At 39.3% G+C, this 23946-nt stretch overlaps 1 protein-coding gene across 5 annotated transcripts in view; it reads left to right on the top strand.

The window, feature by feature from the left end:
• The window catches only part of LOC122976557 (plakophilin-4-like), a 51365-nt gene that overhangs the window by 18793 nt on the left and 8626 nt on the right, over positions 1 to 23946 (top strand). For all 5 annotated transcript variants that reach the window (XM_044345123.1, XM_044345124.1, XM_044345125.1 and 2 more), the window contains exons 6-13: positions 609 to 763; positions 3495 to 3963; positions 12840 to 13010; positions 13918 to 14119; positions 15826 to 15958; positions 17945 to 18158; positions 20241 to 20424; positions 23002 to 23119. In XM_044345123.1, the coding sequence (XP_044201058.1) occupies positions 609 to 763; positions 3495 to 3963; positions 12840 to 13010; positions 13918 to 14119; positions 15826 to 15958; positions 17945 to 18158; positions 20241 to 20424; positions 23002 to 23119 (1646 nt within the window). The remainder of the gene's footprint in view (positions 1 to 608; positions 764 to 3494; positions 3964 to 12839; positions 13011 to 13917; positions 14120 to 15825; positions 15959 to 17944; positions 18159 to 20240; positions 20425 to 23001; positions 23120 to 23946) is intronic.

The following is a 23946-nucleotide window of genomic DNA, read 5'->3' as shown; positions in this document are numbered from 1 at the left end:
TGAGCAGATTACAGAACAGGATGCAGCTGATTTTTAAATTCTTTCATCTGGTGGTCAATTTTTTTTTTTGTGCATCACACCATCCATCTTGCATCCAAAAGAGCCTGAACTAGAGAGTTTTTTTTTTTTTTGCAAAGACTACTGGACCTCCCTCTTATTACAGTAAATTTCAACATCATTAGCAAACATGAGTAGCTGTTTGAAATGTTAAAAACAAATTTGCCTTCAGTCTTATTTTTATTCCATACACTTGGATTGGTCTGGAAGTATAAAAATATCCCCCACATGCTTCCTTCCTCCTCCTCATCCTACAGGAGAAAGTAGGCCAGCATTATTGAAGCTGTACAGTACGCAGATTGTTCCAGGAACAGCATAAAGGCTTAATGCAGATATCCACGCGTGTGTATTTATATTCATAATGTCTTTTAACAAGTTGAAAGGCAACTGAGATAATATGCAAATTATTAAACCGCTGTGACTGATGCGATGGTGGCTGCACTGATCAATTTGATCACACCTCAAACTGCTTTAATATTTTATACGAGGGACTGAGTGATAATAATAAGGACTCAGTGTTTCCTCACCCTCTTATCTCTCTTTCTTCTCAGGCTCAGCTGGTCACTCGGCCCAGATGACTTCGTATTCAGACAGCGGCTACCAGGACAGCAGTGTTAGTTATTACAGCAACCAGAACGTGGTGCGTTCGGAGCCCCGGGCGTCGATATCGAGAAGTCCAAGAGCTGAGGGTCAAGCATCTGGCCAGGTAGGACTGATGTCTACTGAGTTACGCCATCAGTTAGTTGAATTTGATTATTTTTCGTTGTTGTTTTTTGTCTTTTAGAAAATTAGAGACATGCACTTGTATGACATGTATGAAAATGTTAAGAAAAAGATCAGTTTGGACCAAAAAGAGTGAGAAATCATGAGGGTCAAAGTTCACTTTTGACCTCCAAAACAGCCATCTCACCACAAGATCCATTTAGTCGCTGTTCTGGAGCTTATGGTGATATGATCTACATCAGCAGCTTAGCAGCTGTAACTAGAAACAGCAGAGCGAAACTCATATGTATTAAAAAAGTTAAGAGGCTGGTTTCAGTCTTTCCAAAACCAAAAACACAAAGAAAGAGTGTAAGGAACGGATTTAACAGTGTGTTTGTCTGCCCTAACATAAGCTACAATCGTTCACATGTTTGGCTAACTAGGCACAAGGAGCACATAATTAACTAACTATATTAGTTTGTAGGGTTACAGGTTACGTTAAAAAAAGCCCCACTCATGACTAGCACATGTACTTTGCGGTATTTTTCCACTGTGTGGAGGCCAATCCTGGATGAACGTCAGCAGTTTAAATTCTGTTAGTGTTACGTTATCGATTAGTCCTTCATCTACAAAGTCTTCTTTCTTATAATGATAAATGTGTGAAAACATACTGTTTGAAAATATAAAACAAGTAATGTCTAAGCAAGGTTATCTAAGAATGAAATAAGAGTCTTACATTTAGCCATCAAGTGCAGATTTAAGACCCTTCTTAATTTAAAACAAGTCAGCTGGAAACATTAAACAGTCAGCCAAAGACGGTGTTATCAACCAGCATATCAAGCTAACGTTGGCTTAATTAGCTAGTTGTCGTTTCAGCTTATAAAACTGATGGTTACCGGCTAGAAATGAAAAGCTGCTTTTGCACACAGTCTGAACCCATTGTTTCAAAAATTACAAAAAAAATTAGAGTGGTAAATCTTCCTGTTATTAAATAAACTTGATCTGTAACAAGAATGGAAAGCTAACAGGTGTAGCAACAGTAATGAAAGGGATGAGTTTTAGCGGAAAATTTGACCATTTTTTTCTTTAGCACTTTTCTCCCTCATTTTGGCGTAAACATTAAGAGGTTCAAAGTTAATTTTCTGACAAACAGCAGTTGGGGAAACAATTTCACCACATGGTCTATTTAGTAGCTGTTCTGGAGCTTTCAAATCAATAAAGGCATCAACTTTGGATTACAACATTTAAGCCAACATGAACAAGAAGTCAGGTGAGATTTCATCACAACTGTACAAACTACACCTGCTGATGAAGATGATGTAATATGATTGAAAGCCCTGAACAGCCACTAAAAGGACCTTGTGGTGAGATTATTTTCTCAAATGAGAAAAAAAATCCACTTACTGTATTACTGTTATTTAACTGGTGTCATGTAAATATTCTGCTATTTGTGTGTGAATAATAATCTCCTTCCACAGAGTGATGACAGCTAGTCGGAGCTCCGTAATTACCATCATGAATGATGAAGAACATAAACTAAACCCTTCAAATCGACTTTTACCTTAAAATTGTTTTGACTCAAACACCATCAGCTCTGTTCATTGTGGCTAATAATTATATGCTTTTTGCATGACAGTAGAAGCTGGAATAACAGATAATAGTGAGCCCATTTGAATTTTCTCCTGATTTATTCCAAACCCAACAGCCTGACTGGATGAGCTTACATGTCTCGGCTCTTAATTTTCCTTTGAGGCGTTCGAGGCTTCGATGGATTAAGGCGGCACAGATCGGCATCCAGTTGACTGAGTCTGTAATTGAGGGACATTTTACATTTGGTAATAAGGAGGAAAAGTAAATGTTTGTCACCATAAATATGAAGTATTCTGTCAAAGTGTCCCTGAACGTAATATATTTCCTACTTCCAGAGCTCAGATGAATGAAATTTATTCAAAGGCACGAACATTCACTCACTTGGACAAATGAAAAAGATAATGACGCCCTTCATCAGACATGATAAAGCATCCTGCATCCAAGTGTTTCATCACTCGTAATTGGCTAGTTCATTTGCAAATGGGAGCAGTGTACAGACTCTAATTTTCATTTTTCAGGTATTTATTCAAGAAACAGAAACATTGAACTGATTGTCCACCGTGTTACGGATATTATACTTGACATTTTTGTTGTTTGGGGCCTGGAGAGCACATGAATGCCAGGAATCAAGTGAATGTTAATTAAAAGTGAGTGAAATGTCATTAAATGTCATTTAATAATAACGTTGGAGGGCCCTCAATAAATCTACCCCTCATTTACCGTCATACTTTTCAGAAGAAATATGAGAAAGCAGGTGGATTAATTATCAGGTAAAACAAACACAGGTACTTAAGATGTCATTCACAACGTTTTGTGCTGTCGTAATTATCTCATCATGTTAATGAACACAAAATAAGTATAAGCACTATATTTGCTTTATAGATAACGATAGTTGCATAATGAAAATAATACAGTTATAAAGATTTACAGAGGTTTGTGATGCATTTATACACAGTTATACACATGCTTAAACATTTATATGTACATTTATTTTTAATGGTATTTGCCCAAGCATAATGGCCTCTGAAGCTAAACAAAGTGCAAGAAGCTTACATGAGAACAGATGCCTCGTTATCACACGTATAGTATGAATATCACATTTGTAGTATCTAGAAGTTGTAAGTTTTCTCCCTTCTCCTTCTCAGGCGTCTGGCCGGGTGTTGCGGAGGATGACCTCCCTCCCTTCCAGGAGCCAGTCTCCCGGCTGTGGCACCGCCGGCACTGTCTCGCCTTCCCGCATCTCCCTGCGAACATCCCAGGGCAGCACCTACGACTCGCCCATCCTTTCAGAGCCCAAACCGCTGGCTGCCATCTTCCCCGGCACCTCCATGCCGCCCTCCTGCCCGTCACCCTCCTCCCCGACCGACGGCACGCAGGCCCTCCTGGGAGGTGGTGGGGGAGGAATAGGAGGAGGAGGCGGTGTCCGTCTAGGCTCCACGCTCTCCCTGATCGAGGGGAGGGGTTTGACAGGGTCACCGCTGCGCTCGGGGATGACCGCGGTGCCACAACACTACGGCTCCACGCTGCCCAGGAAGAGCCAGCCGCTGGCCTATGGAGCAGACCCATACGGCTTGTACCAGAGGAGCGCTCTGCCCCGTCCTGACAGCCTCATAGGTCAGTCTGACGTCCAATCAGATGTAGAGTTGTTGTGCGGCTGAAGAAAGGTCACAGTGTGGTTGTATTGGCTGTACTTTATAGTTTTCATAGCTCAAATTGGTCCATCATATCATGCTTCTCCGGTCTGATTTGACCCTCGTTTCCCCCTCTAGCTCAAATGGATTATTTGTCTTTATTTACCATTTGAATATCACATCGTTCTACATCATTGGTTTCCAACCTTTTGGCAAGTTTTCACCTCTGAACTTCTCAGGTTGCCTCATTTGTCTAATCGGTCCTATTCACAGAAGACATTCTGACATGTCAAAGTAGGAAAAAGCACAGGGGTAAATAATTCATTGTTAATTTATTGATAAATATCGATAAATTGTGCATGCTGGTTTGCTGTCACACTGTCAAGGCTTACTGGACACTTTAATAGAACGGAGCCGTCGTTAATTGCTATTAACACCTGGGCTTTTCCTACTAAGTCAAAATGTCTGTTGTGAAAGTGGCCTATTGTTCGAGGCCCAGAGAATAAAACTATTCAATGATTCCAAAGAATTTGATTCGATTTTGTGTAGAAAAAGTTTCCTATCCCATTAATCATCTGGAGAACCCTCTCATTTATCTTGTGACCAACTGGAGGGCAGCAGCGTGGGCAGAAATCGCAGTGTGGGTGGGAACACAGAAAATCAGGTGGGCCTAGCCCGCCCAAGAACAATCGTACTGAGTTCTGAAACGCATATGTTAACCAAAGTAGGCCATTTCAACTATACTTCCCTGAATGCACTACAGTTTAATCATGCAAGCCTTATGCATCATCAGTGGTAATGTTACAGGCACCAAGACGAACATTAACAGCATCACATAGCCTGGCATGGTGGCTACATATTCACACACACACAGATGGCAGACGCAGCAACATCAGCATAAAATCCAATTGTACACCCAACAAAAACTGTACCCAATAAACAATAATATTGAAATAGGCGATAGGCTACAACAGATTAGTTTATTTTTGATGATCACAGCAGGAGACTGTGGGGTTTGGTGTTGAGCACTGAAATTATTTCATTCTAGTCCAATGATTCAGTCAGTTTCCTTCTAAAGGAGAGCAGGGACAAAGAGTTCAGTCTGTATTTAATCATTTATGCCCTGATGCCAGTTTTTATGCGACTGACAGCTGAAAAGAGTCTTTTAGTACAGCTTGTTGCTGCTGCTGACAGGGAAAGGACTGAATCAGCAGGCACGTACGTTGCGTTACTACTTGGCACTTGTTGAGGTGAAACTGGTGCAGGAGTAGGTGTCTTGGTTGAGAATGACGGCTGAACTGGAGCTGAATTCACTTCCTCCTGTTCCTCATGGCGTCTTTTTATGACTGCTTTGTTTCATCATGGTTTTTATTTTGACTTACATTAAAAGGAGCTAACTAGCTAGTGGAAAGTAGGCTTCTGTTCCTCTGTGCCAGAGGTTTTCAAAGTGGGAGGCGGGCCTCCCCAGGGGGGCTCCAAACAGTGTCAGGGGAGGCTCAATGAATGGAGGTGAAAGAATATTACATTAGTCATCGAAAGGAGATCACAGAGAATAGCCTAAATATGTGTGCTTTGGTTAAAGAGATAGTTCAGAGATACATTGGTTTTGGGGAATTTGACTGTTTTTCTCACTTTCCCAAAGTCAGAAACTAATAAATGCTTTAGTTCTTTACTTTTTTATGTATTTGATGTAAGTTATATCATACAGCAATTAGGCTATTATACTAGCTACTATTGGCTCAAGTGATGAGTGTCTATGGGATCAAATAATCATTATCATGATCCCATAAGCATCCAGGAACTAAGCAAGCAAACCAAGGGGGGGGTGAGGGGGCGGCTTTTTCCAAGCTTTGTCTGATGGGAGGCCCACAGTCTCAGACTTTGATAACTCATGCTCTGTGCAATAGATGAGCTGTACACTGAATGAAAGAGGAAGAGCTGCTCACAATCTGGCATTTGCGAAATGTACTGCCACTCAAAAACCTGACCTATCATCATCACCATCATCATATGGTAAACAAGAAGCAAGAAACAAGATTTGTTTTATTTTTATTGTTCATGTATTCAGATAATTGAAACAGTATTCATTGATTGCTATTCTTCCTAGCCTTCTGATTGGGCTACGCACCAGCTGGAGGCGTGCTGACCCTCAGATTGGGCATCACAGCTCTACAGTTTATGAGTGTGTTAGTCCAACAAAAAGTTCAGGTTATAATAGAATTTTTAATAGTATAAATTCAGTTTTCATTATAAGTGTTTCATTTGTACATAACACTGCAATTGTTCAAGCTCAGGTCCAGTCTTTAAAGCCTAAAATCATTAAGTCATTCTTTATTTTAGTTATTTTAGTTCAGTTATTGCCCCCAAAGTCATATGAGAAGCACATTAATTCAATGACATAATAAAACCCAAATAGTCACATTAAAAAATCCACTAGAGAAAAAGTGTGCATAAAAATCTACATTCTTCAATTAGAGCTGTGAAAAATGATAAAATATACAAAAAAATCCTCTGTGTCATATTTATCTTTGAACTGTGCGTGTAAGTGAACCCCTGGGATCGACAGGCTTTTGTTTTGTTACGGTGGTTTTGATGCAGACATCGAAGACACAATAATGCAAACTGACAGAAAGGAGCCGTCTTTCTTTTTTGCCCTCTTTTCAGTGCTCCATCTTTTTGATTCAGTAACATAACGGGTAGAGAGTTTGTGCCCTGGAGGGTTGCCGGGTCAAATCCAATCAGGTCAAAATCTGGGCCGAAAAAACTCAGGTTAAGTTTAACTGGGAGCAAAGAGCTTTGCTGCAGAGTTTGAAGCTTCGCTGCTGCAGTAGAAGACGGTTTGAATGTTTGAGCGTGTGTGTTTTCAGCAAAGCTTCCAGTTAATATAAACAAAGCCACGCTCCACAGCTTTGACACCATTTTCTCTGTTGAATTAATAACCTTTCCTTTGTCCAGGGAAAGTTGACTGAGCAGCACTGATTTAATATTGTCGCACACAACACTCCTACTGAGCAGGAAGTTTCCTGTATCTCTGTGAAGCAGTGAGAATCATTAAAATAAAGCTGCACGTTGAACAAAATAACTTTCAGGCAAACTGCAAGCTCGGCAGGTGATTTTATCTCGTATCCAGGCTTAGGCAGCTCATTTCATGGAGTTTTTAGTCAAATTATCTTGCAGCACTGGCAGATAATGCTGCTGGGTTTGATAAAAATTTATTTGATGCATGCCAGAATGAAAAATAAGGAATGTAATCTTCAAGAAAGGAGGATTTCACTTGTACCAGGTAGATGTTTTGAACTCAGACTTGCTTTTAATCTTGTTGGGTGATTGATGTGCAGCTAGAGAGCTAGAAAAAGTAAAAATCACACATCTACAGTACACATGAACGCAATTCAGTGGATCACAGTTGCCCGTGGGAAAGTGCTTTCACTAGAATTTCTCTCGCTTGTGCTGTTCAACAAATTGATTGGTGGGAGAACAAACCATGTTAGTGTCTATTGGTCCTAATAAGAAGCAGTTGATAGGAAGCAAAAGAAAGCAGCGGGTGGTTACAGTGTTTCCTCTAGAAATGTTTCCTGCAGCTGCACATTGCAATTGATTATATACAATGGATGATTGATTACAAACCAGTGCACATACAGTACAGTATAATGTTTTCTTAATGAGCTCCAGGATCATTTGACTGCTGAATACTTTTACAGTAGGTGTCTTGCTATACTATACTATTGCTGTATGGTAACATGACATGTATGAATAGTACAGATTGGTTGGTTTAATCAAGGATGGATTTTCCCAGGCAATACTTAATAGTATCCCAATATTCAATGTCAATACTATTCATTTATCCTCATGAAATGAATGCAATACATCATTTTTCTGAGACAAGACACACTAACGGACCTCAGCAGTGCTAAAACAATTAGTCAGTTAATCAGTTTAGTTGATTGGCAGAAAATTATTTGGCAACAATTTTGATAAATTCACTGGTAGCTTCACAGATGAATGAATAGTTGCTTGGTTTTTTATTTATAATTAAAGGACAGTAAAGGTCTAAAAATTCAGCTGGCAAAAAACAACCTGTAGTTACATTTACGCCAATAGTGGCCATAGTAAATGCACTCCAGAATGACCCATAAGAGCTTAATGTGCCACTTTCCAAAACTGTTACAAATCATTGTTGCAGTTGGAAACATGACACTCATGGTTGAAAATGGGAAATTAACAGTGGTCTCCTGCAGCAAAGTCCACTTTTGGCTATCTAACTATCCAGCCATCCATCCAACCTCCTAATAAGGCAAAATCATCTTATAGTGATGTCATCTGAACTGCATCACTTCCCAGGTGTAAACGTAACTATAGGTTGTTTTTGCTGGCCTGAAGTTTAGACCTGTTCTGACGTTTTTCTTGTGAGGACTGACTGAAAAAAAGCTATTTGAATATGTCAGCTTGGGCTCTGAGGAAATGGCAAAGTGCATTTTTCACTGTTTTCTGACATTTTATAGACCAAACAATTGATGAAGCAATTGAGATAATAATTAGCATATTAACTGATACTGATAATAATCGTTAGTTGCAGCCACAGACCTCAGAGAAGCCTCTGACTTCAGAATACTAATTTCAAATTGGAAAACTCAAAAAAATATACATTACAAAGGATTTTTATCAATTATCACTGTTTTTTCAACTGCAAGTAACTGCTCCATTTACTTTAATCCATTTGTTTTTTTAAATGTGAATGTACTGTACACCACACCCAAAGCTTGGTTAGAATAATTATATACCGTATGCAGTGAAGCTCTGGCCCTGAGTTACTGCAGCTCTGCTCATTTTCTGTCTTCACTGATTTACACCTGGGACTCCAGGAGAATTCACTTCAACTAATGAGCTAGTTGGCCAGAGAACCAGTGTGCTCTGATTCAGCCAATGCAGGTATGGAGAGCTTGCAAATCCTTTAGGGCTGCAACTAAGATTATTTTCATTTTGATCAATGTATCACTTAATTGTATGATGTTTAAGTTCCTGAAGCCCAAGATGATGGCTTCAACTGTCTTGTTTTGTCTCATCAACAGTCAAAAACCCAAAGACATTCAATTTACAATAACATAAAACAGAGAAAAGCAGCAAATGCTAACACTTGGTGTTTGGCATTTTGCTTTATAAATTACTTGAGCACTTAATCGATTGTCAAAATTGTTGTTGATTAATCACTTTAGCACCACTTTCATTGTGAAGTTTCCAAGCAGCTTATACTAGCAAGGTCGCAACAATGCTAAACGTGAAGTGCATGATGATTTAATTATGACGATAATGATGTGAACTTGACTGACATCCCCGGAGATCCAACCTCTGACTTCGAGCTTCTGTGATTGGTTAAGACAGCCGAGGCTGGCTGAGAAACTTGAGAAGGGATTATTTCTGTACTGCAGCCAGGCTGTTCAATGAGCCTGGCTTACAGACGCCTTTGAGGACTCTTTTGAGCAAATTTCAAACCATAAAAACCCTTCATACTGTAGTTTTAAACCAGATCAGGTTCTTGGCAATGTTAAACAACCTGACTTTTCTTCTGCAAATAACATCAGAACATTAAAAAACCACATCAATCACAGCTCCTCCCGTCTTATTAACTGGTCGTCAACAACTTTCTCCTTGCTTGTCAACTGCTGCGTTGCTGGTGGAGGATTTACTGTCGCCGAAGCGCTGCTGATGCTGCAGCGACACAGATTTATTCCTCCGTCCTGCCCTCTGTCACTTTACTAAGCCGCTCCCACTGACCCATATAGGGGTGTTTCTATCACAAAGCCCCCCGGAGCATCAGCGTGTGATTATCAGCTGACGGCACTGGAAAGCTTTATTATATTGCAAGCAGCGTATGCCTGTTTTAATTCAGTGCATTTTCATATGATGTGTGTTCATGTGTGCTTCTGCACTGTTCATGTGTGCATTTGCATTTATGCACCTTTTGTGTTGTGCTTTGTGCATGTGTGAATAGAAGATGGAAGAAGGATTGGTGTGTGTATTTCTGTGTTCATGTATGTGGGAGGCAGAGTCAGTGAACTAAATAAAATGCCTCCTATTCTCCAGTGATTTTCATCCTGCGGTGCTGCTAAGTGGCCTAATATGTCGCCTAAGTCTTTATTCCCAGTTATCCTGCAGATCCAACATAATCCCAGATTACATGTGGGAGATAAGCAATTGATGGATATACAAGATTATGCTATTGCTGATCAGTGGCACTCGTAGCTTAGGTAGTGAAACTGAGCAGCCAAAACACAAACATAAACTATAAAATTAGCTCTTTTTTTCATGGCATTTATTTAAAAATTGCAGTGTCACCAACATGCTTGAGGTTTTGAACTCTTTGATTGAATTTCGAGTCATAACAGAGGAGAAGGAGCAACAGTGGAGAGTGGAAAGTAGGCACAATAGATTGATTATTATTTGTGTAACAGTGCAATGATTCCCAACTAGGGGTACTTTTACCCAAGCAGGAAGTTTCCATATGAAAAAAGAAAAAAAAGTGGTGATAACATATGAAATGACTTAAGAAATGGCTGCTATTCATACACTATTTGGTGAGACCAGGCTGAATTAACAGTTCAAATGGTAGGTACCTTAAAGCTAATGGATAAATGGTTGAAATAGCTAGCTTAAAGGCAATAGATAAATACCTGAAACAGTTAGCTAGCTTAAAAGCAATTGATAAATGGTTGAAACAGTTTTCCAGCTTAAAGGCAATGGATAAATATTTGAAACAGTTAGCTAGCTTAAAGGCAATGGATAAATGGTTGAAACAGTTAGCTAGCTAAAAGTCATGGATAAATGGCTAAAATATCCAATTCTGCCTCTAAGTGGTAAGGTTAGCAGTAAGAATGCGAACTTGACCAAAGCAACATAAACATTGACGGGTGCAATTGTATGAAAAAAAAATGCAATAGTAATAAATCCACTTATGATTATTAAATCACATCTATATCTAGTTTAAAATCAATCAAATGACGTCTATTGTCAAAGAAAGGGTACTCAAGTTAATCTGACAAGGCTTAAGGCATCAGTCAAAAAAGGTTGGGGACTATTGTAGTGAATAGTGAACTTTGATAAAACCTCTACACGCTACTCAAAACATGATTCTGTTTGATTCTGGCAAGTTTCAAGCATTTGGTAGCTTAAGCATCCTCTAACCAGAAGATCATGAATTTGGTTTATGTGCCTCACTGCTGAAGAGCCCTTGAGAAAGACATTTATTCAGCAGGACCGTGTCACAAGAGCAAATTTTTATTCTCCTCCAAATGAATTTTCTTTGGGATAAGAGACCAGAGTTTCCGTCTTATTCACTATTTATCTAAATCAAGAAAACTGCAGAAGCAAATAGCTCCTTCATCACAAGCTCTAAGTGCAAATTGTGTGCTTCAGCTGTTGGACTGATCCAGCGAGGCTGCCCCCCTCGTGCCCTAAAGCCTCTTTATAATTGGAGCGCTCTTTGAACTGATCTGCTCTGAGATTGGAGGATGGTAAAACCCTCTGCTCTGCTTGTTTGACTTGCTGATGACGACGCCTGCAGCAGATACTGAGTGACCAAAGTCTTCATGCGTTTCATAAGCACAACAACAGTTGGGATGAGTTGGCGTTATGAAATACAGTATTTGGCACCATCTTGATTTGCATTGCCTCACCTACAGATGACTTGTTTGTGGGCCAAATGATGAGATACACATATAATTTATGTATGACCATGAAAAGCAGAAAGAGGATTTATTCTGCTTTCTTTTCATTCTGCGCATTCTGCACTTGGTCGCCTAATGACAGAGAACAATAACCACACCCCTGCACAAACCGCCACTGAATATTGGTCAAAGAGTCTTAATCTGCCACAAGATTTTATAGTACAACTATCTGGGCCAAAGGTATCTGAGTGCATGGTATTATCTTCACAACTAACGAAATAATAAGATAAGAAAAATAAGGGAATTTGAAACGTGGCAGCAGCAGAAGTGAACAGATAAGTAGCTTTTAAAACACTAGAATACTATATACATTATGAGCATCTACTGACAAAAAATGAATAAAACATATACCAACAGAAATAGTGGCTAAACGGTGTATTGAGACAAAAATAGTCACCGGTAAGTTGAGGTTACAAGGAAATTGCAATGAAAAATTATATATAAAATGGCACTTGAACAAAAATTGCACTTGATGTAAAGTGTCTCGTGTCTGCCGATAGCAGTGTTAGCAATGTGAAATACATTTTCTCATTCCCTTGATGAGAAAGTTCAACAAGAACAGCAGTGACTGAAGAGTCATTTTTAAAATATACCTCAGTTTCTTAATATCTTTTTTAAAAAAAGCCTCAGCTTGGCTTCTTGTGTCGTCTATTTTTCTGTCAGTGCTGACATGAAAACGTTGCTTTCTCCACCTTCCACAATGGTAAATGTGCACAGTAGATAGTAGTGTTTGTTGGTCATTGTGACAACATTTTTAAGATTTTGTAGAGATACTGTACCTGTTGTTATTATTGTAATATTCTCAATATACTGTGTGTTCTTGTGCCCCTTCATTTAAGCAAATTAGCCACCATACATCTCCGAAACAGAAGAAACCATTTCACCCTGTGTACTTTGGCCAATTTTTAAAAACTCAGCATTTTTAATTAAATTAAGAATTACATTATATTGCATTACAGTGGTGTAAAAAACACAAATATCTCAGAGCTATGAACTATTAATTTATGGCCTCTTTACTTTGTAATTGCCTTCCTCAAAGTCTGAGAAGCCACATTTAAAAAAAAAAAAAGCATCTTAAATTAAATCTGCACTGTAAATAAATAAACTTAGTCCTGTGTCCTTGCTTGTGTACCTGCAGGGCTTCACAGCTCATACGGTGGTCATGCGGGGCAGATAGATCCAGAGCTGCGGGCGGCGTTGTCTCCAGACTGCCACATGACGCCCGTTTTCGACGAACGCTCCTTCCACAGCCCGTTGTACCACAGCCCCACCCACGACCCCCAGGGCTCCCTCTACAGGACAAGCACAGGTACTTCGTCTTCTATCTCCCCTCAGATCATATCAATTAATGATTCAACATAAAAATCTACTATTTTAGAGTGTATTATTGGTCCCTAAGCATTAAAGGGGCCTAAAAACAGAGACTCTGGCTTGTTTGCAGCAAAAAAAGCAAACAAAATACCAAAAATCTGGATTATTAGATGCAATAGAAGTACTAGCTTAAATACTAACAGAAGTACTAGTGGTACAGGAGGAGATGTGGTAGGGATTCTGGCAAAAACAGAAATAGTAACAGCAATCCTCCAAAGCATTTCTCATAACTCAGCAGATTCCTTCACATGAGTTTCAGCAGATTTATTATAATCACAGAAAATTACGCAAGCAACCCCATTTTTCACAGCAGCGTCCCCCTCAGGAGCCTCGGTCCCCAGGTTGAGAAGTTGGTCTCAGTTTCACATCTGTTCAGAAGATAATTCCTCAAAAATCTGTGGTGGAAATCATGGTTTACAGGCACAGGAACTGTTGTTACTATCACTCCCCGAGGTCAGAACTTAATTAGGCTGAAACCTTTCATGTACTCCGCCGCTTCTTAATTGAAGCCTTTGCAGAATTATTTAAAGCTGAAAGCTCTGCGGAGTTTGATAGTGGAGGATCTAAGGAGCCATTTTAGTTGCGTTTAGTAAAGACTTAAACAGGTTTGGCCTGTGAGTCAACTTGCTGCTATTAAAGTGACTGTTTAAGTACTTATGTAAGATAACTTTACTTTCCTTTTTATGTGACATTGGATGTATTTTGCTCTTTTTAAATTGCTATAAACTGCATCCGATCTGCTTAAAGTAGTCATTCACATTCTTGATCCCAAATAAAGCAAAACCTGGCCTCATTTTTTAAAAATTATGATCTGTTTCAGAAGTATCATCATTTCATTTCCTCAGGTATGGAGACCCTCCCTCGGAACACAAGCCATTGCGGCACGCTGCCGTACCAAAGAAGCAGCTACGGGCTGAGCACTGCGGCTCTGTACGTCGACTCCTACAGGGTCTCCGGCGAGCCCGTCTTCTCCCACCGGCACTCTGGACTGGTGGAGCGGGTGGCCACGCGCACGCCGTCCATCGAGAGCATCCACAAAGACCCCAGGTACACGGTCAATGTGGTCAAAAGTAAACAGGATCTGTGAAATATGAGCGAGATAAAACATTTAAAACTATTACATTGAATGCCTGATATGAAAGCAGTGTTTCCAGGTGAAGTTTATCTTATACTGATAATATCTTTATTTATATAGCACGTATCAAAAAAAAGTACAAAATGCTAGAGAATCACATAAAAACACACAGCAATAAAAGATTAGTAAAACCCATAAAACAGAATAAAACTAGCACCAAGTGAAATCAGGGAAGGTTGTATGATGAAAGTACAATTTGAGCTTAGATTTAAAAGAAGCTACTGACTCAGCCGGCCTCATTTCCTCTTGAAACTTTTCCATGCCCAGGTTGCATAATATGAAAATGCAGTTTTACCAAGTTCAGACGTTGCAGACTCAAGGGATCCTGAAGGTTATCCATCTAGATGATCTGATCTGACAGCTGTTAGAGACAGGAGAAAGCATTTCACAAAGGAAACCAGGAAGTTAACCAGCGATGGCTTTAAAACTGTTACTAAAATCAATATAAAACACTTTAAACACTTTAAAATTAATCTTTATTCCTATCCATATCTGTACATACAGTATATACATCCACATTATTTACATACACTCTCATCTCATTTAGTGTTTTTGTTATATATAAGTTATTATTGTGTCTTCAACGTACCACTGTACTGTTTGTTGGTCACATACTGTATTTAGGTTGATTGCAGCTTTATGCAGCACTATTTCCCAAGTCGAATTTCCCCTCAGGGACAATAAAGTATATCTTATCTTATCTTATGGATACAGATGTATTTTGTCATAACTCTGGAAAGTTTTAAAACTGTCAGAATTAAATTTAGAAACTTTTCAGACCTTCTCTGGCACCGACCAAAAAATCTGTCTCAAAAAACTGTCAAGTGCTAAAAGGTATCAAATGCTTGTTTACTTATTTTTTGATTAGTTTTTCCTGATTTAAACAAGAGTTTTAATGCTTTTAGATGAATTTCTTGTAGAGTTGCTTATTGTTAAGACAAATTAAGTTGAATTAAACTCTGATGCATTTGAGAAGGTTGATTTTTAGATCTCTGAATGTGACTTAAAGGGAAAAAAACAAATATCTGTGCCATAACTTGGATATCATGTTACAGCATCAAATTTTCCCTAATAATGAGTTACATGCTAATACTGTATTAGCATTAATGATATTCTCAGCCTTTAATTATGCCGCAATCCATTGCAAATCGGAAGTTCTGAGTGGGTATTCCCAACTTCCAATCTAAATGCGTCCCAGTGCATTTGCTCGGGAAAACATGGACGCCTGCAGCAAACTGATGTTCGGAGGGCCATGTACATGCACCAACCCAACACTACAGCAGCTGATTTAACAGATTAGCTCGCTTTAAAAGAGGCAGGAGGAGCAAACAAGTACTGCATGCTCGTAAAGACTTCTGTCAAGCACAAATCAACTGAATAAAAACGGCAACTACAGAGTTTTTATAGCACATTTCACAACACAAACACTACATACTGTGACGTCAGGCGTGTTTCTATCAGTGATCTCGGGCTAGATGGATCTTGCCGACGTTCCATTGCACTTTTCCATCATTTTTCAGTTCTTAGTAGGGTGGATTGCAGCATTCAAGCACAAAATGAAAGGAAAGCAGAGAATGTTAAGGCGAAAAGTAAAAAGTTTCTCTTTCTTTCGTCTCAGGGAATTTGCTTGGCGTGACCCCGAGCTGCCGGAGGTCATCCACATGCTGCAGCATCACTTCCCCTCCGTCCAGGCCAACGCCGCCGCCTACCTGCAGCACCTGTGTTACGGAGACAACAGAGTGAAGGTGGAGGTAAGGTGTGAAGAGACATGCAGGGCAGCTGCCTGGGTAAAAATAACAAGACGGACGTCACAGTCATGACTCACTCCTCAGGTGGAGGAAGGTGCTGCCACATTTAAAGGTTCCACTGCACAACAAAGACTATAATACTTTAATAATTATACAGTCGTTGTAGTTTTCAGCTGAAATATGTTTAGTCAGTTTCCCAAAGAAAACATTAAACAGAAAAAGAAGCAAAAATCACTATTTTATGACATCTTATAATTGATTATTTGAAAAAATAATCAACAGATTAATTGATAATGGAAATAATAGTTGCAGTAATTGCGTCCCTGCATGATATATAATATATATAATATATTAAGTCATTATACAGTATGACATATTTCAGTGTAATGATCTTTTGGAGGATTAGACTTGTGATTTAGAGGAGATACAAAACAAATAATATAAAGAAATAGAGACAACCATCATATATCAACAAAAATGTCATTTAATGAGCACACTTATATTATGATGCAAAAAAAGAAAGAAAATAATGACATATTGCACATTTATCTTACACATAAATACAAGTTCCAGTGTTTAAATCTTCTGTTTTCTTGTATTTTTTTGCAAAGAGAGTAAAAACTAACTTAAACTAAGAGATTAAAACATTGCTGTTTGAAGGTTTTTTGATAACAGGAGCAGTATGTTATTCTAAAGCTGTAAACTGACAGATACACTGTGAAATATTGACTAGACTTTTAATTGATCTCATTTCATATTGCTGCCAGTGTTGCTCCTTTACACCGACTCAGATGTCTCCTGTTGTATTCCTGCACTGTCGTCTCTAAGAGTGAATTCCCAGCTTACATTTGAAATTTGTCTTTTTTATTTTTTTTAAGATCCTGGCTGCTTTACTCTGAGCCAAAGCGCCATCTGCTCCAACAAAAGTTTGGGTAACGTTAGTGCCAAATGTGCCGGCGCTCCGACGCGCACAAACACGGCACACTCTCTCTTTGCTCTACTTCCCGTGAAATAAATAACTCCAGCACGATGGTGGAGCTTCACGCAAGAGCCATTTTAGTGCCGTTTGGTTTGTTTGGTGATGAGCTTTTAATTAGCCTTTGGAGCAGCCTGGACACACGCCTGCTCGTTTAGCCAGAAACAAATGTTTTCAGTGACGGTTTGAACACAGAATCAAGAGAGAAACGGGGAACGTCTGCTGCTCTCTTGAGACGGGTTTATTTTGAGATGAAACGAGAAAGTTTTTGAACACGCCATCAGTGATGCTCTGCATGTCTCAGTCCATGTTAAATACAAAACCCTTTCAGAAATCTATTGCTCCATTTTTGTTTAAAATGGTGATGTAATGTGTACTCTGTGCAAAGAAAGATAAAAATGTAATAATTACATCATAATTACCTTCAACTGATACTGTTACCCAGGATCACCTGGAACAAACCCTCAAAAAACAAGAAATTAATTTCATTTTAGTAGTTTCCATACAATTCTGAAAGCTTTTATTATAAAACACTATACATTTTATCTAAATCACCGCTAACCATTAACCTATTCTGGACCTTGACCATGACGTGAATTTAACAGTTTTAGTGTCAAAATCTAATTTGTACTCTTGACGGCTGCTACCTATAGTCTCATCATCCCAGTGACAGTTATCCCTTTGAATTTGAGAGGCATAAATCCAAAACTCACTCTGAATTCGCTAAAAAAAAGGAAACCGCAGTCTCATATTTCTCTCATGGTTCTTTGATCTGACATCGGACAAGGAAAGTCCTTCGTTTTACTTGTCAACTTGATGGTGGTGATGCAATTTTTTTGTCCTGCAGGACAAATTGTTTTGGATCTCAGAGAGTCTCACAGAAAATCCTTCAGCAATAATAATTTACATATTCGTGATGATAGCAGATGACAGGAGGCCTTAATAAGTCTGAGACTGTGTAGGTGTATATGCTGTGTAAACTTCTTCCTCTGCGATTGGTCTCCGGTCTGCAGGTGTGTCACCTGGGGGGCATCCAGCACCTGGTAGACCTGCTGGATAACAAGGTAGCCGAGGTGCAGAAGAGCGCCTGTGGAGCCCTGAGGAACCTGGTGTACGGCAAGGCCACAGACAACAACAAGGTAGCGCTGAGGAACTGCGGCGGCGTCCCCGCTCTGCTGCGCCTCCTCAGGAAGACGACTGACAACGAAGTGCGCGAGCTGGTCACCGGTAGGTCTGATTCACCGGCGTGGAGGTTCAGTTGGTTATTCATGAGTAAATATAGAGAATACAATCTGACAAAACAGACAAAAAACAAAAAAATTAACTAAGAAAATGTTAAAAAATGAAACAGATTCACTAAAATGACTCCCTCATGTGTCATTATATGACGTGGCACTGCTCAAGACGCCTACTTTTCCCTCTGAATTCCTGCTTTTATGTCTCATTAAACTAATAAAATCATTAATTAACTTTTCACATGATCATTTTCATGATGTATAAACTGTAAATCCAGTAAGAAGTTCAACCTGCATGTTGTTCTTTAAAGTAAAGGAGATAAAAACAAGAAAGCACTCTGAGAGTGATGATCTCCACCAAGGCTGCACAGTTCTCTCAATTTGTTATTTTAATAATAGACACATTCAGAATATATTAATCTGGACATTTGCATGAAAATATACTTAGTTTTAGATCATCATGGGACATGTGGGGCATATTTTTCTTTCAAGTTAGTGCAGTAGTTCATGAGAAAATAGCAAAACTGCCCTGGATTCACAGCAAAGATCATCTTTCTTGGGCCTCATTTTAACTGTTTTTGTGCTAAAAAAGAAAGATATAAAACAAAACTTGTAGAGTCAAAGGTAATAAAAATCAATCAAGCAGGTTCCCAGATATAAAAGTTGTCAACTCAGATCCATCTTTTTATACCTAAAGTGGTAAATTCAGGTGAAAGCAGCATCCACATTGACAAAAACATTTTTCCAAATGCAAAGCGTGACACATTAAAATCTCTCTGTGATATGTGTGTGGGTGTTTCGCCTGCTCGCTTGGTTCATTGGTCGCCCCGGCGTCCGGCTGGCGGCGTGTCTGTCTGTGTTGCCGTCTGACTGGCTGGCAGTGTATTAATCTGTGTATCGGCTGTTCTGTGGGAGGTGAGAGCGGCAGCGGCTTAAACACTCAGCGCGCAGTGTTGACAGAACAGATCTCGGCACAGTCCTCGGGACAGATGCTAAGATAATGTGCTTTGGAAACAGGATGCCGCTGAAAGCTCTGCAGCCACACCACACATACTGTTTAATACCAGGAGATATGAAGCTGCGAGACGGCTCAGATTCTTGAGCAAAACACAGAGCAGACTCCTCATTTTGTTATGAAGCTTTGGGAAAGTTTGTATTCTTACAGCTCAGGTCAGGATGTGGATTATTAAAGCTGCACTTCATACTTTGATGGACTCAAATGGCTGCAGGAAGTCAAGTCTCTGTTTTTGTCTTTTCATCTAAAACGTTCTTTACTGTATTCCTGAATAAGGCACACTAACAAATCTATAGTAATATACCTAAATGTTTAATAAACACACTATCTTTCCCTATTTTAAAAGAAAAGGATAAACTAAAAGCAGCTCTAGTTTTAATTAAATTCCAAGTCGCCTTTTTTTCCCACCTGACTAGAAAGGTCCTGTAATTATCACTCCTCTCTTTGACATTAACACTTTGTGATATAGACAGATGACATAAATGTATTTTTACATACATTTTCTCTCTTGCAGCTTGCAGATTGGAGCGAGGCTTTAACACTGTTGTGGTTGATTCACAGCGACGCTAAAAATACGTCAGTAAAAAGTTCTTTGGAAGCCTTTATGATTAATGATTATCTTAATCTGGGTTTTTTTTGTCTTTTGAGTTTTATTTTGCCCTCATCGTTAAATATTTGGGGCTTTTAATCATTTTATTGTATATAAGTAAGCAAGCAAACTTTATTCATATAGCTCTTTTGAAAACAGAGGGTACAAAGAGCTTTATATGAAGAAAAAGGAGGAAAAATGGCGATGAAAGACACAAAACACAATATATAAAAACAAGGAGAATGAAGCGTACAATCCATAACATAAAGGCAATAAAACTGGAGAGAAAGCATCGGTTTTAAAATTTGCTGTTCAAAGAGGCAATATTTTATAAGCCAAATATTAAATTTAAGTGGAACGAGACCTCTGAAATGGCTTCTAGTGAATTACAACTTGGCACAATCAATCATGAAACTTTCAGATTATTTGATGTACCCGAATCCTTCTTCATTCTCTCCCTACACCTGCAGGCGTCCTGTGGAACCTCTCCTCGTGCGACGCGGTGAAGATGACCATCATCCGGGACGCTCTGACCACGCTGACCAACACGGTCGTCATCCCCCACTCGGGCTGGAGCAGCGTCTCGCACCGCGACGAACACAAGGTCAAGTTCCAGTCCTCCCTTCTGCTGCGCAACACCACCGGCTGTCTGAGGTGAGGAACGAATCAAACGCACCCTCGAACGCTGATGAGTCCGTGGAAGAGTTTTGTTGAGTTTTTACTTCTCCATTTATTTTGGATGATAACTCTAATTATCAACGCTTCCATTATTATGGTTATTTATCAAAGTTAATCATGAGCTTTAATGAACATGTTTATACATATTAATCACCTCTCTGCTTCACATTTACACAGTACAACCATTTACAGTCAAAACTGCCCCAAAATACCTAAAAATCCATTCTCATTTCTTAACAAAAATAGATTTAACAAAGTGCCTCGCCTCCTAAGCCCGTCGAGTTACCAGGCGTGCCGTTAGCTCATTACATTGATTCTCGTTTTGAAATGCAAGGATGACTCTTGGATTTATTGGTCGTCTGTGCTGCTGTGTGTGTGTGTGTGTTTTTTTTCTGTCTGCTTTTCATCTTAATGATTCTGTAAAACCACAGCACATAATCACAGCTATATAATCCATCAATACAAGGCTCTGTAATGGAGATTTTATACAGGCATGAGGTCTTAAGTATGTATTTGTCCACATCGGCAACAGGAAAATGATATCATTGTGTCTTAAAAGTCAAAGCTCAGGAGGAGGGTTTACATTCACAACACAACAGCACACTTATATTTTCCAACCAGACCTGTCTATGATGTTTTTTTACCAAAGAAAACCAAAAAGAAGTAAGAATACAGCAATCTAACGTTGTTAATTCCAACTTTTTCCAGAGGGAGCAATTTACAATTAAAATTTCACTCTTGACTCTCAGGTGGAGAATATCTCACATTACGTAGCCTAATATCTGTGCTGAGACACTGACTAGACAATCTGGGGAAATTAAAATATCAGGCATGTTTAATAAAGACTGGAACCTCCCAGATGAGGTCAGAAACAGTAAAGGCAGTTAAATAAGAGGCTGTCTAAACCTTTCACCTCAGAAGAAGGCGACGAGGCTCCGTAATGACTTTAAAAGCTCGTCACGGCCGAAATTGGGCATTCTGTCACAAAGTGGGTGTGATCGTTTCATATCGGAGTTACCTTAATTGCCAGTTTCTGACTTGTTAATAGTGTTTCATGTCAACATCTGAGTTGTAATTACGACTGGGAAACCAAACAATCATAGCTTTACATCAACAAAAGTCTGTTATTCAAGGCAATTAAACCCAAATTTAGAGGATATACTTGATAAATAAACAAATAAGGTGGCACTACGATGTAACACAAGCTGGCTGCTTGACTTTAAGTATCCTCAGAAAAGGGGAATGTATCCCCAAAAAAAGTCAGGACACACTGCTTTGTCAAGGAACAAAAGTTAAAAAGCCTTCATGGTAGCAGCTACATGTTTAATAAAAGACACACGATCAACTCTGCTGTCTGGAGTTTTCCAATGAAGTGAAAGTCGTAAAAAAAAATAAATCTTTCTCATCTCTTTCATCCATCCTACATGATGTGAATGTAGCATTAGTCTCTTTGTGTTGGCAGAGGAGTAACCACACCTGAAACCAGATTTAATTTTTAATGTTTTCAATATATTCTGACATCCTACAGAAAGACAGTTATTCCTACGCCCCGGGGGTTATTTCTCACTGATATCAACATTTGTTACTAAGTGATTAATTCTCCAAAAATTAAATAAAGTGGCTCCATATTTCCCTTTTGCAGCAAACAACAGTTATTTTATTGCCAAGTTGCAGGAAATGTCTCTCAGCGTTTTTTCCACAAAACAACAATGAGACCAAACAATAGTGTGTTTGGTCTGCAAATAGCTGAAAGTCCCCATTTTCTCAGAAACAGAATACATAATACTCAGTAATTGTTGATTAAACTTTAAGGACATTTTTCCAAAATCTCTGAATTTCTGCAAACTCCCAAATGCAGACAGTGGAGATGCAATACTTCTGTCTGGAAAATAAAAGAGGCAGCATCTGTTAACGATGCTTCACAGTATTGGTTGATTAGCCAACAGCGCCTCTAAATTAAATGAAGCGAACCTGCTGAGTGGAGACTTCCCAGTTCAGTTTCTGCAGACTGGTCTGTTTTGGATGGGTGTTAATCTGTTATATCGAGAGCCAATCAGAAACAAGTCAGAGTGTGTTTTTCCCTCAAGACAGATGAAAATAATGGCTTTTTAGAAATGCAAACAAAATAAAAGTGTAACAACTTAATAAACATCTTTGTTTATGTCTATGTTTAAACTATTGATCATGTATTTCCTCTTATAGTGACTCTGAGCTGCAGGGAAACTACATCTCTGTACACAGAAGCCTCCAGCGTTTCTTTACACTCCAAGAATGACTGAGGCTGTAGATTGATGGTATAGAAATGCATTGTGGGATTTCTGTGCTGTTGTGCAGTCTTCTCATGTCAGCTCTCCATTAGCAGCGGCTGAAGGTTCCTATTGGAGGATCAGCTCCCTCCTTTACTGTATCCGGGCAGGTTTGAAGCCACCCTGTGGGGGAATCCACACACTGCACCTCAGTCTGAATTAATCTGTGGCTCTCTCTCTCTCTCTCTCTCTCTCTCTGTGTGTGTGTGTGTGTGTGTGTGTGTGTGTGTGTGTGTGTGTGTGTGAGGAACCTGAGCTCAGCAGGGGAGGAGGCGAGGAGTCAGCTGCGTTGCTGTGAGGGTCTGGTCGACTCGCTGCTTCACGTCCTCAAAGCCTGCGTCAACACCTCCGACTACGACAGCAAGGTGCTACAAAAAACACACACACATACGCAAATGCTTCTGTCACACCGAGAATGAAGAATGAGAAGTGAGCCCCCACAGTGTGAACAGATTATTGTCCCCCACATTGAAGTATTTACAAACTATTATTAATATGTTTGCTTCTATTGCCATCACATGACATCTATTTCACATCTGTCCATCCTGTCAGAGGGATCCCTCTTCTGTCTCTCTTCCTGAGATTTCTTTCATTTTTTCCCCCATTAAAGGTTTTTTGGGGGGCAGTTTTTGCTTTATCTGGGTCAAACGATCTCAGTATAGAGGTTGACGTATGCAGTACAGATTGTAAAGCCCCGTGAGGCAAATTTGTGCCAATTTGTAATATTGATCTAAATAAAATTGACTTGAAATTGACTTGACTACTAATAATCCTTGTATTGGAAACTCGTAGCTTAACACAGCTACTGGTATTTTAAGTATGGTATGCAGTGTGGATCCTTGTGAAACAGAATTCAACCAAAGTGACTGTTAGCTATAGAAACAGGTAGGTTTAATAGTTGAATTCCTTCCTTGAGGAGAACATGCTGTTTGTTATGTGATTATCTGATGAGTTCTTGTGACGGGATGTTTATAAAAGACTTGAGTTGTGTTTTAGGGCAGATTTTGTTTGTAGAGTCTGGGCGAGGAAGCAAAGTTCTTCCAGTGGTTGTACTAAAAAAACTACAAAGCACGCTGCTAACCTCCCCAATTTTTAACAGGATTGTTCTTATTTTTTCTGCAAACTTGTGCCATTAAAATGATTTGAAAGATGCCACACATACAGAAGGTTCAAGGTTTGTTGTAATTGATTG

The sequence above is a fragment of the Thunnus albacares genome, chromosome 24, assembly GCF_914725855.1.
Source record: "Thunnus albacares chromosome 24, fThuAlb1.1, whole genome shotgun sequence".
Taxonomy (NCBI): Eukaryota; Metazoa; Chordata; class Actinopteri; order Scombriformes; family Scombridae; genus Thunnus; species Thunnus albacares.
This window is presented reverse-complemented; position numbering and strand designations above follow the sequence as displayed.